This window comes from Solanum lycopersicum, chromosome 11 (assembly GCF_036512215.1).
Source record: "Solanum lycopersicum chromosome 11, SLM_r2.1".
Lineage (NCBI taxonomy): Eukaryota > Viridiplantae > Streptophyta > Magnoliopsida > Solanales > Solanaceae > Solanum > Solanum lycopersicum.
The window spans coordinates 60,141,091-60,156,699 of NC_090810.1; the positions used below are offsets into that span (position 1 = coordinate 60,141,091).

General features: G+C 32.9%; 3 protein-coding genes across 4 annotated transcripts; all 3 read left to right on the forward strand.

Moving 5' to 3' along the window:
• On the forward strand, positions 1–5,857 carry LOC138339193 (pectinesterase 31-like). The gene is made up of 6 exons (XM_069290774.1): positions 1–499; positions 1,442–1,546; positions 1,634–1,711; positions 2,136–2,323; positions 4,848–5,021; positions 5,258–5,857. Exons 1-6 carry the CDS (start codon positions 254–256, stop codon positions 5,418–5,420), a joined length of 954 nt encoding a protein of 317 aa, XP_069146875.1. The 5' UTR covers positions 1–253; the 3' UTR covers positions 5,421–5,857.
• A 969-nt stretch (positions 5,858–6,826) lies between these two features.
• LOC104644781 (uncharacterized) lies at positions 6,827–9,357 on the forward strand. Its single transcript, XM_010315149.4, has 3 exons — positions 6,827–7,125; positions 7,668–7,848; positions 8,930–9,357. Exons 1-3 carry the CDS (start codon positions 6,863–6,865, stop codon positions 9,212–9,214), a joined length of 729 nt encoding a protein of 242 aa, XP_010313451.2. The 5' UTR covers positions 6,827–6,862; the 3' UTR covers positions 9,215–9,357.
• Positions 9,358–13,044: 3,687 nt separating this feature from the next.
• Positions 13,045–15,591, forward strand: LOC138339570 (F-box protein At3g57590-like). Of its 2 annotated transcripts, none has more exons than XM_069291381.1 (2): positions 13,045–13,082; positions 14,074–15,591. In XM_069291381.1, exon 2 carries the CDS (start codon positions 14,194–14,196, stop codon positions 15,319–15,321), a length of 1,128 nt encoding a protein of 375 aa, XP_069147482.1. In that variant the 5' UTR covers positions 13,045–13,082; positions 14,074–14,193; the 3' UTR covers positions 15,322–15,591. The 2 variants fall into 2 exon arrangements, with proteins under 2 accessions (XP_069147482.1, XP_069147481.1); XM_069291380.1 differs by having other exon boundaries at positions 13,062–13,082; positions 14,066–15,591.
• The last annotated feature ends 18 nt before the right edge of the window (positions 15,592–15,609 follow it).

The window sequence follows — 15,609 nt, forward strand, 5'->3', positions numbered from 1 at the left end:
AATTCTCCAAACATGGTTAGAATTAATGGTGATAAAATTCCCCTCAAATATATTAATACAATTTCATTTTTCTAAAAGATAAATCACCTTGAAAATTGTGACACTATAAATACAGTATTCTCTTGTTTCCTTTTTTAAAATTATTCATCTCCGCCGTGACCCGATCGGAATTGCCACCATCACAGCCCTTACACCGCCGCAAGCGTAATATTCTCGCCGGCGGGGCGAATTTTTACCGGGAAGTCTACCGAAAATGTCATCGAGGGTGTCGGTAACAGTTTCACAAGACGGAACTGGTGATTACAGGACTGTGCAAGAAGCCATAGACGCCGTTCCACTATCAAATAAGTGTCGCACTGTGATTCGTGTAGCGCCTGGTGTTTATAAGCAGCCAATTTATGTCCCGAAGACGAAAAATTACATTACACTTGTTGGGCTTAGTCCTGAAGCTACTGTTCTCACCTGGAATAATACTGCCACTAAAATTGATCACCATCAGGTACATTTTTCTGCTTTTTTGCTTCTTTTTATGTTTTAAATTTTTAGAGAACGAAGATTTATGCTTAATTGTTTGGGTTTAACTCTCACCGTCATAAAAAAATGTTTTTTTTTTGTATGGCATTTTTGGTGGAGTATTATATACGTGATAGATGTAGTGACTAGTGAGTACATAATGAAACCAGCAGGGGTTGTAGCGGAGTATTGGAGCGGTAAGTACTCCTTCATTCATAACTAGAAATCTGTGGTTGGAGCCTCGGCTATGGAGTCACTTTGTTAGGGAGTGCTAAACTTCATGGCATGAATCCGGATCTATCCAGACACCAATTGATCGTACTGGACAGTGGGAAACAAAAAAGTAGTAGAGGTATCAATTTTTAATAGCATACAGGGTCATGATGAAATGCATAAAGAAATTCATAAAAGTGTCGATCTTTAACTGTTTTAGCTTTTGGTTGAATAGAGCAATTTAACTCAGGGATATGTTAGAGAGATAGCTAGGTTAAATAAGTGTCTATCTTGGCGGCTGACGCCCAAGGGTGTGGTCTAGTGGTAAATAAAGTGGGTTGAACATCATGATGTCTCAGGCTCGAATTGACAAAATAGCTCGGTCCGGACATCACAGTTGTCAAAAAATTAAGAGAAGTGTCTATCTTTATAATTTGAGCTTTTAGATGAAATGATTTATTCCATCTGTGCATGTTATACACGTGATGGACGTGTTGAAGACATAAGTATGTATAAAGTTGTAGCTTTAAATGAAACAGAAGAATTGGCCGTTAAATAGTGATAGACGGTGTAAAACATAATTAAGTAGAAAGTTTAATTTTTAACGGTTTAAGATTTTAGATGAAACATTCAAACACTCTTCAACGTCATCTTTCCTCCATATGTGTATTATTGTGTAATTAGGTTCTTTGTGTTCATTTTATCTGATAATTAGGCAGCAAGGTTAATTGGTACTGGTACATTTGGGTGTGGGAGTACAATAGTGGAAGGAGAGGATTTTATTGCTGAGAACATCACCTTTGAAAACTCTGCTCCTGAGGTACTGTATATTTTCTTTTCCTCTTTGCCCTTCCAAATGGTGCATGTAAATTCATCTTGCTCCTTTCTTTTTGGTTTTCTGCAACAGGGATCAGGACAGGCAGTGGCAATCAGAGTTACAGCTGATCGTTGTGCATTTTATAATTGCAGATTTCTTGGTTGGCAGGTGCAATACTAAATATTTTATGTCTGTCAAATTTTACAGTTTACCTGAACTTTCGAACTTCATGCCTATAGTAGAAGCAGTATATACCTTGTGGCGAAACGAACTTGTTAGTCGGTTCCTAGTTCAGTAAGTGCAAGGACTCCATGTCAAAGAAGAAACTTTGTAGCTTATATATGTGCTCTGGTTTCCCCCCAAGAGTGATTTCATATGTTTTTGGATCATTTCTGGATTCCGTTCAATTTTCTTTCCATGCTCTAAAAAGTACAAATGCCTTTATTAATTCCCCAATTTTTGTCTCCCTTCTAGATGTGTATAGCACATTTGAATATTGTTGCTTAACATACTCTCTCTTTTTGTTGTGTCTATGATTGTCTACCTAGAGGGTTTTAACTGGTCTTTTAAAGAAAGTAACTTAATTTTCCAGGATACGTTGTATTTGCACTACGGGAAGCAATATTTGAAAGATTGCTATATCGAAGGAAGTGTAGATTTTATTTTTGGTAATAGTACTGCTCTCTTAGAGCATTGTCACATACACTGCAAATCGGCAGGATTCATTACTGCACAAAGCAGGAAATCTTCTCAAGAGACAACTGGTTATGTGTTTCTGAGGTTTGTAAGTAGTTGAATTTGGTTATCATTCAAAGCTCCAATTATTTAGAAAATAAACCACTTAATTTTTGTGATCAGACTGGTTCTTATGTTTGTCACCCAATATTTTCTTTGCCCTTTGGGTAAATTTGTGCAGATTCGAAGTTACTATTATACTGATAGGCTATAAGAAATTTCTTGGCGTCTTGGTCTAATTTGTGCAGATCCGAGGCTTTCATTAAATTGGATAGGCTATAATAAATTTTTTGACATCTAAAAATATCGGCTCTGTTAAGAAACTTTAATTGCTTGACATTAATCTAGTTCTGGCCGATTGAATTACCTAATTCATGGGATATTGGTTTTAATTCCTATTTCATGGTTATATTGCCCTTTCTCTGATCTGATGGTCGTACTATCTCCGCCTAAACTTCCCATGTGCAAGATGACACACTCAAATCGAAACATGGTCTAAATTTTTAATTTATACTTGGTATGTTGTTGTTGTTTGTATCTGTCTAAACCCTTGAGAAAAAGAAAGTTATGCATGAACTTTCTGTAAAAGATATGCTTGTTTGATTTCTTGTTGGTTTCATTACATTATTTCACATTGATCTTCCATTTGATTTCATATGTATAAATCGCACCTTGTTTCAGATTTTTCTATGCTAGTTGCCTAGTAATGGTACTTAGTTTAGTTTGTCTATGAACATTCCTGTTACATCAATTTAGTTGATAATGGGAAGAGATGCACAAAGTAACTGGTTGAACGCATAAATCCTGGGATACCTCATTTGGAAGCCTCAACAGATTATTTAAAAGGTTGAATAAGTTCTTCTCGAAAGTCGAAACCAACTTACATTTGAAATAATAAGAAACATATACTTCTAAGATGTATAGCTTTTTTTTTTAAAATAGGTATTAAATACTGTTTTCGAAATCAAGTTGCATATCCAAACAGGACGATGCAACCATAAACATGCATATGTATAGGTGTCTGTGTGTGCGCGCGCGCTCACATGTGTGTTGTAACATTGACACTATGATTGAATCTAAAGAAGTGCTCTTAATCATATGTTGGTGAACATTGAAATTGTTAGTGTCTTTTATTCCCTTTTCACCTCAGAAATGATTCTTGCACCCCCAATCTTGGGAATGCAATACCTAGTTCCGCTATCTGAGGATAATGTATAGCATCTCATGCGGTGCTTCAGCTTTTCATTTCCTTGACTGTGTAAAGGGGCTGATTTTTTTTTTTCAACAAAGGGACTGGAGTTGACTTCTCTAAGAAGGAGATAAATCTATTTCATATATATCTCGAAGTGCTTTAGTTAGCTGATCTAGTAGATTGGTTTTAGCTTATAAGCATTTGCAAGATGAGTATTAGTTTCAGAAACTATGCTTGGTTCTCTAACTAATCTATAACAGGTGCAGAACAATATATTTTTTTGTATATTGTCTTTCTTTTCAAAACAAGTTGAGTAATTAACTTTGATTTGAAGTAAGAAGCTACTCATACACAAGTCCAGAACTACTTAGTAACCTTAGTTAGGTACTGTCACTCGGTACAACGTTTCCCCAAGAAAAAGGTATAACTACAACTCCCTCTATCCAGTTTATATGGCAGCATTTCTTTTTAAATTTGATCCAGAAAGAATGACAGCTTTTTAAATTTGAGAACTATTTAACGTGAACTTTTCATTTTATCCTCAGGGACGAAGCTTTTATAGCTAGAACATTTTAGGTGTGGAATGAAAGTTTAGGTGTTGCAAACATAACTTCTTTTTTTGGATAAAGAATGTAGCAAGCATAACTTCTGAAAATCATACTTCGATATTATAGATGGGAGTTTTCTGTGATGTTTCCTGGAAACTTGAAGGGTTGACACATTTTTCTGTCTCATCTGTCGAGGAAAACTCTGTTCTTGAGTAGGGTGAAAGAGCTTCGTGTCTTGATGATTTTTGACCTGGACTGCTCTTCTGTTCTGTGTTCTCAGTCAAAATATGTCTTAGAACTGTAGTAACTTGCTGCTTAAGAGAGGTTTACCCTTTTCCACCATGCCTCAATTAGATAAATTGTAGCTTTAGGTATGGCCGTATGGGGTGTTATAGAAAATATAATTTGATTTTATTACTCTTGCTTGTGTCAAGGCATCATTACGATCTCTGTCCATTGTTCATTCAATGTAAATTATTCTTGAAATTCTCCCATTAAAAAGCTCTTTTTAGGTTATGATGACGCCACATCCTCAATCTTGTTGAAGTTTCACTTAGTGAGTGATCAGTTTAAATTAAACTCATCTTTCAATCAGCTTTATTGTGAAAGATAAATAGAAACTTTTAATATAGAGCGTCATCTTGGTTGATAAGCCTAATATTGAGCTTACCTCAGCTGCAGAATATTGAGGTTGTACTTGTACCTCACACTGGTGTCTGGTTCACTAAAGAATTCAATGTGTAGATTAATATTTAGAGACTTTTTCTCTTCAATTTCCATTTTTCATGTTGAATTTTGTCATTCTTTTGAAACATTTTTTCCTATGCAGATGTGTGATCACTGGTAGCGGAGCGACCTCATATACACATCTTGGACGCCCATGGGGGCCTTTTGGGAGGGTGGTTTTTGCCTATTGTTATATGGATCACTGTATTAAGCATGTCGGTTGGAACAACTGGGGTAAAACAGAAAATGAGAGAACTGCTTGCTTCTATGAGTACCGGTTAGTCATCTGAAATCGTTAATTTACAACAAGATTCTAATGATCATACTAACTTCTATTTCGTAGAACATTTTACTCATATACTGCATACTTTAGATTAAGGTAGGAATTCTGATCCGTCTTAAATCCTCTCTAGGGACAAATCTCGATAAGAAGTGTGTGAGTTGATTTATGAAAGAAGCCAACATTAAGATACCATCTCGGAGGCAGTTATCTTATTGTTGAAACTATTGCAGGTGTTATGGACCGGGTAGTTGCCCGTCAAAACGTGTCACCTGGGCCAGAGAATTGATGGATGAAGAAGCAGAACAATTTGTCATGCATGGCTTCATTGATCCTGATCAACAAAGCCCTTGGCTGTGTCAGAGGATGGCGCTGCGCATACCATATTCAGCTTAAAGCCCAGTGTCTCGCCACTACCTCGTTAGATATCCTTTTGCAGATCAATACTTTAAAGTTTCCGCTTTAATCTTGATATTCCACGCGATATAAATAAAAACTTTAGTGGCTATGTTGCTTTTGTTATTGTACCAAGTTAACTAAAGCTTCTGGGAGAGTATCTTCTACTACTATGAAGATCATTTTCGACTTCACCATTAGGAGTTCCTCCATATAGAAGCTATGGTGGTCGAGATGGTAAATGTTTACACACACTTGATGTTTACACCAAACTACGTTAATTTTACCATAGCTAAATGATAAGTTGAGATGAGGATGTGTTGATCAACTATGGATTAGTGGTAACGTTGTGTGACGTGTTATGTATTTATTGGTTTGATGTAAGCGTAAGAACTATATTATTTCTCTTGTTAATAATACGTGTGTTCTGAATAAAATGGTACCTCTGAATGCAGCTAGTTGGATTATATCTCGAAGTCTTATCGACTTTTATTATTTGTTTTTGATTTATAGCTATATAATAAATAAAGAAAAGCAAAAGAAATCTGGGCCGAGAAATATTTGTAATGGTATAATCATAAGTGTATAAGATAAAGATATATGTATTTGCATGTGTATATATAGTTTTCTTTCGCTTTATACAAACAAAAACACAATTTATACATTTTTGTTTGTATAAAGTGAGAGGGTGAGGGGGAGAGTGATGTACGAGAGTTTAACGGAGAGAGATGAATGACAACATGTTTGCTGGGGCACAATTAAGCAAACTACATTTATAACATTTAATTTGCAATTATATACAAATTTTTCAAAATCGAAAAGAAAAAAATTCAACATCTACAATATATAAACAATATATTTTTCACCAAGAAAGTTCCGTATGAATCTCCTCAATCCTACCTGCCTCCGTCCTTCCCTTATATAATTAATTAACGAGAAATTAGGCACAATTTTCTTTTAATCAAATTTTGGATTTTTGTTTTTATTTTTGTTGTTCAATAAATTGGAGCACACAATTAATTCATATTCGCGCCGCGTAGAATCTACTTTGAACCTTCCCCCCCTCGCTCTTTTTCACATCTAAAATTCAAATTTAAAATCTCTCATTAAGAAAGAAGCAACACTATCCATATCGAACCGTGAATCAAATTTTGAACTTCCATATAACGTGCCTTTAAGGTTAAAATAAACTTTTATTAGTATTATTTTTTTGTTATTGTATAGAAAGAAAAAAACCAAATTAAAAGGTATCCTTTAATTTGATGTTAGTTAAACCTTAAATTATCCCTCACGTATCCCTTCATACTCTACAAAGAATCTCCTCCATTCTTTTTTTTTTAATATCTACATATATATATATATATGTATATATATATATATAAAATTAAAATTAAAATTAACAATATGTCATCATAATATTCTTATCCTAATTTCCAAAAATTATGGAATCCCTTCCCTCCGGTTCTTCTAATCATCACAACCATCATCACCATCGTTATCGTCGTTTAACGCCAACTCAACCCCTCGCAGATCGAATATTCCGAGCACTCAGCCACCACCTCCTCCTCCTCCACCGTCGCGACACGACTTTTTACGTGTTAGGTGCCACGTGTAATGTTTACACTGTGACTATCTCCACCACCCCTTCATGCAGTTGCCCTGATCGTACCACCCCATGCAAACACATATTATTTGTGCTCATTAGGTAAATTTTCCAATTTTTTTTAATTATGAAAAATTGGATTTTAACTATTGATATTATCAGATAACCTAAAAGATAATTAACGACATTAATTATTAACATGAAAATAAAACACATCCTTTGCTATAACATGTTAAAATGTTAAAACTTAAAACATGTATATAACAATGATAAATAAGAACTTTTTTTTAAAAAAAAAAAATTGCAGTGTAAAATAATATTTTAAAAGCTAATTTTTCTAAACTAAACCTTTGTAAACACAAAAACTTTGTGAATCAAAACCATAAATTATGATTTCTAACTCATCATTTTATATTATAAGTTTTAATATTTTAGAGAAGATTAATACCTATATATATATATATATATATATATATATATATATATATATATAATAATCATAATTATTATTATTATTATTATTATTATTTACAAGGGTGTGAGCGTATAAATTGATGACACGTGTGATTATTTTATTAGGGTATTTTTTTATATATGCAATTATACTGAATTTGTTGTTGTTGATTCATATTATTTATTGCTAGGGTATTGGGCGTATCGATTGATGACACGTGTCTCTATCGACGGCGTCTACGGCCACGTCATCTTCAACGTCTTCTTAATTTACCAATTTCAACAGAAGTATTAGCTACTTCAGAAGTACGTGAAATGTTTCATCAATTGTTTTCTCAACAACCGAAGAGGAGTTCACCAGTAATAATAAAGGTTAGTCTATAGTTTTTCTAAATATAAATAAATACGGGAAAAATGACTAATATACCCTTAAACTATCGTAAATAATATGTAGATATCTTCCGTCATATTTTTGGGACATTTTTGTCATTGTCGTCTAAAAACCAGAGCATATATGCTCTCATTCTAACATAAAACTAAATAGAAACACGTGAAACAATCGTATCCGTCTATTCGATATTTAATAAATGTCGGATCGATAGATAAGATTACGACACATGTATATCCGTTAGTATAAAGGGTATATATGCTCTAGTTTTAGCACGGTTAGGGTACCAATGTCCAAAAAATATGACGGAAGGTATCTGCATACCACTTACATAATTCGAGAATATATTTATCTTTTTTCCCAATAAATAATATCAAATTATTACATATAGAATTTGAGTTGTATACATTGTTGGTATACAGTTCTTTTTTTACATCATAAGATTATCTTTACTGATTGTATCGCATACTTAGTGCTTGGCTAATTTTTAATAATATGAATATTATTTTGTCAGAGGTTAAGTTATATATTTTATTTTGCACCAAGGTAACAAGTTATCTTTAATTACATGTTCATATAACAGTTAACACATAGATAATCTGACTTATTTTTAAGAGAATCTAATTTTTTTTGGGAGGCTAATTACATGCATGTGTATATATATGTATATCATTTGGATCATTTGATTAATTTGATTTTGTTTTTTATACCACGACGATTATATATAACTTAAACTCGTAAATATATACATATATATTTGAAGACTTTAACTTAAATTCTATATATATTACTTAAGTTCAAAGAATTTGTATATCATCATTCACCTTTAATTTATACTAGGGTTTATACAAAGATTACAAATCTTATATTTTAAGAAATCTTACGTATAAATATTCTTAATTTTGGTGACTTGGTAATGTAATTTATTTTATATGGTCAAATAATTAAGTTGCTATAAATTTTTTTTTTTTTGATCCACATCATCATAATAGTTTTTTTCTGTATACGAGCTATATATCTCTTTAACAAAAGTTGATTTCACGTCTAGAACCTTTTTTATGATAGGTCGAAAACGGGACGACGTGTCCGGTATGTTTGGAAGAGATGAATGAAGAAGAAAAAATAGCAGCTTGTGTTACATGTAGAAACCCTATTCATGAAGAATGTTTGATGGCATGGAAGAGAAGTAATAATAGAAGAAAATCAATTAGTTGTGTGCTTTGTCGTGCAAGATGGAGAGATGTGAGAAATGAATTAGAGGGAGATAAGTATTTAAATTTATCCCCATATATTATTAGTAATGTCGAAAATGATACGAGTGAAAATCATCAGAATCGTTGTAGAGATTGATATATAGAGGTTCACAAGTTCAAAGAAGGATATAATCAAGAATGATTGTAAATTGATTTATCTTTTTTTCGATTTGTTATGCAGACCTTTCAAAAATATCGTTAAGAATATATATGTTGAAAACTTGAATTCTCTAAAAATAATGCGTTTTTGGAGGATCTAGCATTAACAATCATAAGGCGATACTTTTAAAGAATTTGAGCTATATAGTTTTATTTTTCAATTTAATTATGATTTCTTAGTGTTTATTGGTTATGTGCTAATTTTATAATTATTTGTGTATTTTTCTTTTTATTATTGGATAGCTAATGATTATTCAATCTTTTTGACAAATAGAAATATTAAATCAGGAGGCCATTTTTCTTTTTAGTAGATATTACATTTTCCTAAGAATGACGAGATCTTATCTATTCTAACGTAACACGCGATACAAGGTTATATTTATAAAGAAAAAAAACTAAAAATTTATGTACGTATAGTACATACATAATACACTAAACAACAACCATAATAACAATTATTAACATTATATTAGAGTTCGGAGCCTCAAGATATAAAATATTAATAAATTTTTTTAAACAGTATATAAAATTTTATATTAATCAAAACGGCAAAATTGCTGGAACAACAGAGATTTTCTCCACCGAAATTTAATTCAAATTGGGGTGTTGTATGTCTATTTTATTTATATATTTTTTTCCTTGTGTTCTTGGCTCTTTTTTGTTTTTTTTACTCCATTTTTATATTTTCTTCTTTTTAATAATTATTGACATTATTTTATTTTTTTAAAACTCCTCCCTCTTCCTTTTCTTACTTTCGATTTTTTTAATAGGAAATAAATATTGTATTTCTTTTCTTATTATATTATTGCCATTTATTTTATTCCTTTCTTCATCTATTCATATTCTTCGTTGATGATTTTATTATTATTAATACAAAACATTTTTATATCCATTCAAATACAATAACAAAATGAACCCTAATTCAAGTGCCGTCATTATTTTTATAATTTCTTAAAATGAAATGACTCTTCATTACTAACTTTTTTTTTTTAAATATATATATATATATATATATATATATATATATATATATATATATATATATATATATATATATATCAATGGTTCTTGGCTTTGTTTCAATTGATTTCGTAATAATCTTATGGACTCCATTTAATCAACCAAAATAATAAATATTTTGTTGCATTATATATTACATTTGAGACATCAACCATTTTTCTTCTTCATTATTTAAGTACTTTAGATATTTAATTTTTATTCATGTTCATTATTTCTTTTCACTTGATATAATCCTCACAGTGATTATATTCCATCATTCTACATAAACAGAAAAAAAAGATTTATGTATCACGAATGAAGGTGTACTAAAATATTAATAAACCTTTAGCGACATTGGTTTTAATAAAACTTAACTAATATCGATAATAATTTTAACACTCTTTATTAATGTCAATACATGTATTTAATATTGCTAAAAATTATTTTTATCATAGTGTAAAACGTGTGTGTATATATATACACAATAAGTGCACAGATTTAATCTAAAACACACGTGCAAAACACGTGTTCAGATTATATATATATATATATATATATATTCCTGGGACTCACGTGTAGGGCTGGGCATAAACATCGGAAAACCGAAACATCGTACCGAACTGAATTTTTTTAGTATTTCGGTTTCGGTTTTTCAGTTTTCGGTTCGGTACTCAGTTTTCAGTTTTGATATGGAATCCGTCTACAAGAGAATCTATAGTACTTACCCATTCAAAATTCAACGGATCTGATGAATTTCGATGTTCTTATGGATTGGGTTATGACTCGATTAGTGATGACTATAAAGTCTTTAGGTTTGTCATGACCAAAAATGGCCAAAACAAAAACGAAATTTTCTCACTGAAAAACAATTCATGGAAAATTATCGAAGAAAACACTTCATTAGATAGAATGGATTGTTCTATGTATTATGGTGGTGAATTTTTGCCATTTGTTAATGGTGCATTTCATTGGCTTGGTATCTCATCAAAGTCGAGTGTAGTTTCGTTTAATATTTGTGTATACAGACATACCATTGCCAGAGATCGTGTGTTATCTCATTATATTTAGGTACGGGTCCGAGCTCATTGAAATTGAAGTTGATGTGGGCGTATCAATGGTGAATGGAATGCTTGGTCTTTATTATAAAGACGAAAGTTTTTTTAATTTATGGGTAATGCAAGACAAACCTCGCGATACTTCTTGGATGAAATTGTTCACTATACCAAGCTACGGAATTGATAGAGTCATACCAACATATACGTTTTCAGATCATCAAATGTTACTCTGTCTTCAATTAGATTCAACAACGTTAAGATTCGGAGGATATAGGATCATATCTGTTGGATCATTTGGATTAAGCAATCAAATATGGCCCGTAGATGGTGATGCAAACGATGGTATTGCTTATACGGAAAGTTTTATCTTTCCGAAACTAGGTCAATAAACTAGTCATCTAAATATTATTGCTTTCATTACATATTAGTATATATATTGTTATTTCAATATTATTCATAATTGTAGCCTACATATAATGAATGAATGTTGAAGAAAATGTTCTCCTATTACATTGAAGAAAGTATTTTTCTTTCTTTCTAATTGAAGATATATATATGTGCATGCTATGTTTGTTTAAAACAAGTATCAAGTCAGAAAAGCAATAACATACGTAGTCTAATTTCACTAGTGAAATCTGAGGATGGTAGTGTGTACTATACGTAGTCTTACCCGTATCTTTATGAAAGTAGAGAAACTCGTGTGTACTATACGTAGTCTTACCCCTATCTTTATAAAAGTAGAGAGACTCTTTCCAATAGACTCTAGTGAGATCTGAGGATGGTAGCGTGTACTATACGTAGTCTTACACCTACCTTTATGAAAGTAGAGAGACTCTTCCCAATAGACTCTCAGTTCAAGTAAACATATAAAAAGATCAAGATGACAATTGACATGTAAAGAAAAAGGGAAAATGTATAAGTACCCACGATCTATGTCCAAAAAGTCAGAGATACACTTTTACTATATTAAGGTCCCATTACCCCCTTGAACGCATTTTATAAATAATTTTCTACCCTATTTCGACTTATGTGACACTAGCTTGAAAAAAAATATCAATACACGCTAGGCCCAGAAGATAGTGTCACGTAAGCTGGAAAAGGGTAGAAAATTATTTATAAAATACGTTAAGGAGTTAATAGGACCTTAGTATAGTATAAGTGTCTCTGAGATTTTGGGCATAGGTTAAGGCTACTTGTGCATTTTCACTAAAGAAAATACAAAAGCAAGAAGTCATGGTGAAAACAACTAATTAATAGGAGATCAGGTAGCAGCAACAACAACAATATAATATGTGAATTGAAGCAAACTAAACAACAAATATGATAATAAATGAACTAGACAATGTTCGACTATCTACTAATTAAATTCTACCTTAATCCTCGACCTCCGAAGAGGAAGCAGCTCACCTTAATCATCATCAATACCCCCAAGATTTGTAATCATCAAGTGTACTATTATCAAGAAACTGATTTGATGAAAGTTAAGAAACAAACAAGTGAGTGAGATCTAAGTAGAGAAAATTAAGCTAGACTCTCTCTTATTTTGTTTTTTTATTCGATTGACTAGTTCATTTCAATTTATTTTAATTAAACCCCAATTAAAATAGAAAAAATCAAATGAAAGAACTAGTCAATTGGAAAAAAAAACAAAATTTTGAGAGATTCTAGCTTTATTTTCTCTATTAAAAGTAAGATCTCACTCACTTGTTTTTTTACCGCAACATGGTTGGAGGTCGATGATAAGGATGGAAGGTAATTAGTAGGTAGTCGAATGTTGTCTAGTTCACTTATCAATATTCGTTGTTTTCTTTGCTTCAATTCACATTATTTTGTTGTTGTCATCCTCTCGTTATTTTATACCGCCCTTTTAACTTTGATACATGTTTTAATTATACCATATCTTCAATTAGAATTTTTTTTTTTTGTAAAAATCATTCTATACCAAATTAATCGGATGGACTGTTGATTATTATGTTCTTTGTTTCTGGTAGATCCTCGACTCAAAAGAAACTTAAAAGGCACGATGACAAGGATCATATAGGTCTCTTTATTATTAAAAAAACAAGTAATATTTGCGTAACAGAGAGATTGTTTCTGAATAGTTCAGGTGCGGTTGTTGATCTTGCCACCAACAAACCTTTGACTTTGGCCGTGAAAAGCTCTGAATAGCCACATAGTAGTTTCAAGTAGGAGTAAAAGTCACTTACCGACTCTTAGAAAGAAGACTATTTTTCTTTACTTAGGTAATTCTCCTGATCGTAAGACCCTTTATGAGTATAAGGTTAATCGAAGGCTGGAGAGTTTATTGGCACGATGGAACCATTTCTCACCCATCTTTGAATAAGAGAGAGGGCTTTTCTCCTATCTCTCAAATTATAGGCATTGAAGTCAGAGGCGGAGCTAGGTGGGGGTTCATGGGTTCGGACGAACCCACTAGCTTTTCCGTAGACCATATATTTATATTAGAAAATCAAACAAATATATGTATATTTACATGTGAACCCTCAATCAAACTTGATTTAGAACCCCTAAAGTCCTAACATTGGCTCGGCCAGTGATTGAAGTGATCGAGAGAAAGTAAGAATACTATTGCACACGCCCCCACTCGACCTTCATCCCCATCCTGCAGCCATAGTGTTAGCGTGCGGCTTTAATGTGTACGTACCCTCTAACTCAAAAGAAATGCAACATGTTCAAAATTCATTGTATGTAGGCTAACTATTATGATTTCAAAGAAATGCAGGTCGCAAGGACGAGGAAAAAGCAACATGTCAACAACATTTCGATACCTAAAGAAGTTGTTGTTGAGATATTACGAAGAGTACCTTGCGAAGAGTTGTTTGAAACTTTAAAGAAAGTATGTATGCAGTGGTGTTCAATTATCTATAGTGGAAGTTTTGCCTACTCACACGTTGAGTGCGGAATATTAAAATCATCATCATTTTTCTCACAATATGAAGCAGTTGTTTTTGATCAGATTGATAATACACGCTCCATTTCAGTTTCTGCGTTGGAATGGCAGAGTAGGCCTTTCCCAAACTATCCTGATGAAGATTTAGAGACTAAATACATGTATACAATAGACGATGTATTGCAATTCCAAGTACCACGAATGATAACAGTGAATTCTGTGAATGGTTTTGTTTGTTTTTGGAGTCGCAATGCTCGTGTCCATGTCTTGAATCCTCTGACTGAAGAGCATTTCACTACTCCACCATATACGTATGAAATTCGTTCTGTTACACCCCCCTGTCTTGCTGCAATTGGGTTCGGGTTTTGCCAGCTTTCCTATGAATACAAGGTGGTTGTTCTTCAAGAAGATGGCGAAGGATTTGAGATTAAACCATTAGTTTTTACTGTTGGAACTGACCGTTCGTGGAGGTCTCTGAAAGCAATACCTGATATAAAATTTGATACGAGATTTGAGAAGGGTGTATATGTGAATGGGGTATTGTATTGGTACATGGATAGTTGTACTCGGCCACGTTGTGGGAGTAATGAGATCATTACATCCCTCATATGTTTCAATGTATCTAAAGAAGAAGTTGTTACGACTATGGTTCCAGCTGAACTTGATATCAGAGAAGGATATGAATCTAGGATAGCACAAAAGGGAGGGAACCTTTGTTTGGTAAGCTTAAGTTATGGTCCTATTTGCTCCCTCTTGATCAAGGTATATATCGCGGACACTAGTACTGATTTGAGTAGCTTCAGTTCTTGGAAGAATGAGTTCAATGTGACTGCTCCTAATATGGCTTACAATATAAGCATAAAAAATGCGTGGTCCGTCTCCATAGTTACTGATGACATGTTGGTGATTCGAAGAATGTTCACGATGGATCATCTAATCTTTATTGATGTACCAACTGGAATGATGTTGAGTAGCTATTATCTGAAGAGTACCTCTGCAGGTTTTATCCCTTATGTACCAAGTTTGGTGTCTCTTTCCCATCGCCCCCCGCCACTTTTGAACCCTTCTGTTACGTCCTAGACTCTTTAAATTTTTTATCCCTTATGTACCAAGTTTGGTGTCTCTTTCCCATCGCCCCCCGCCACTTTTGAACCCTTCTGTTACGTCCTAGACTCTTTAAATTTTTTATCCCTTATGTACCAAGTTTGGTGTCTCTTTCCCATCGCCCCCCGCCACTTTTGAACCCTTCTGTTACGTCCTAGACTCTTTAAATTTGTCGTTGGTCTTCCAAGTAAGTGTGTTTTATAATGTAAGCAGCATAGCTTTATATCTATCTATACCATTTGTGAATTTCCAGTGTGCAAAGAA

What these genes read in the sequence shown, in the direction of transcription:
- LOC138339193 (XM_069290774.1), top strand. Translation starts at nt 254, where the DNA reads ATGTCATCGAGGGTGTCGGTAACAGTTTCACAAGACGGAACTGGTGAT. An exon ending in CTAAAATTGATCACCATCAG is followed by an intron (nt 500 to 1,441) that starts GTACATTTTTCT and finishes TCTGATAATTAG; the next exon opens with GCAGCAAGGTTAATTGGTAC. An exon ending in TTGAAAACTCTGCTCCTGAG is followed by an intron (nt 1,547 to 1,633) that starts GTACTGTATATT and finishes TTTCTGCAACAG; the next exon opens with GGATCAGGACAGGCAGTGGC.
- LOC104644781 (XM_010315149.4), top strand. Translation starts at nt 6,863, where the DNA reads ATGGAATCCCTTCCCTCCGGTTCTTCTAATCATCACAACCATCATCAC. An exon ending in ATATTATTTGTGCTCATTAG is followed by an intron (nt 7,126 to 7,667) that starts GTAAATTTTCCA and finishes ATTTATTGCTAG; the next exon opens with GGTATTGGGCGTATCGATTG. An exon ending in GTTCACCAGTAATAATAAAG is followed by an intron (nt 7,849 to 8,929) that starts GTTAGTCTATAG and finishes TTTTTATGATAG; the next exon opens with GTCGAAAACGGGACGACGTG.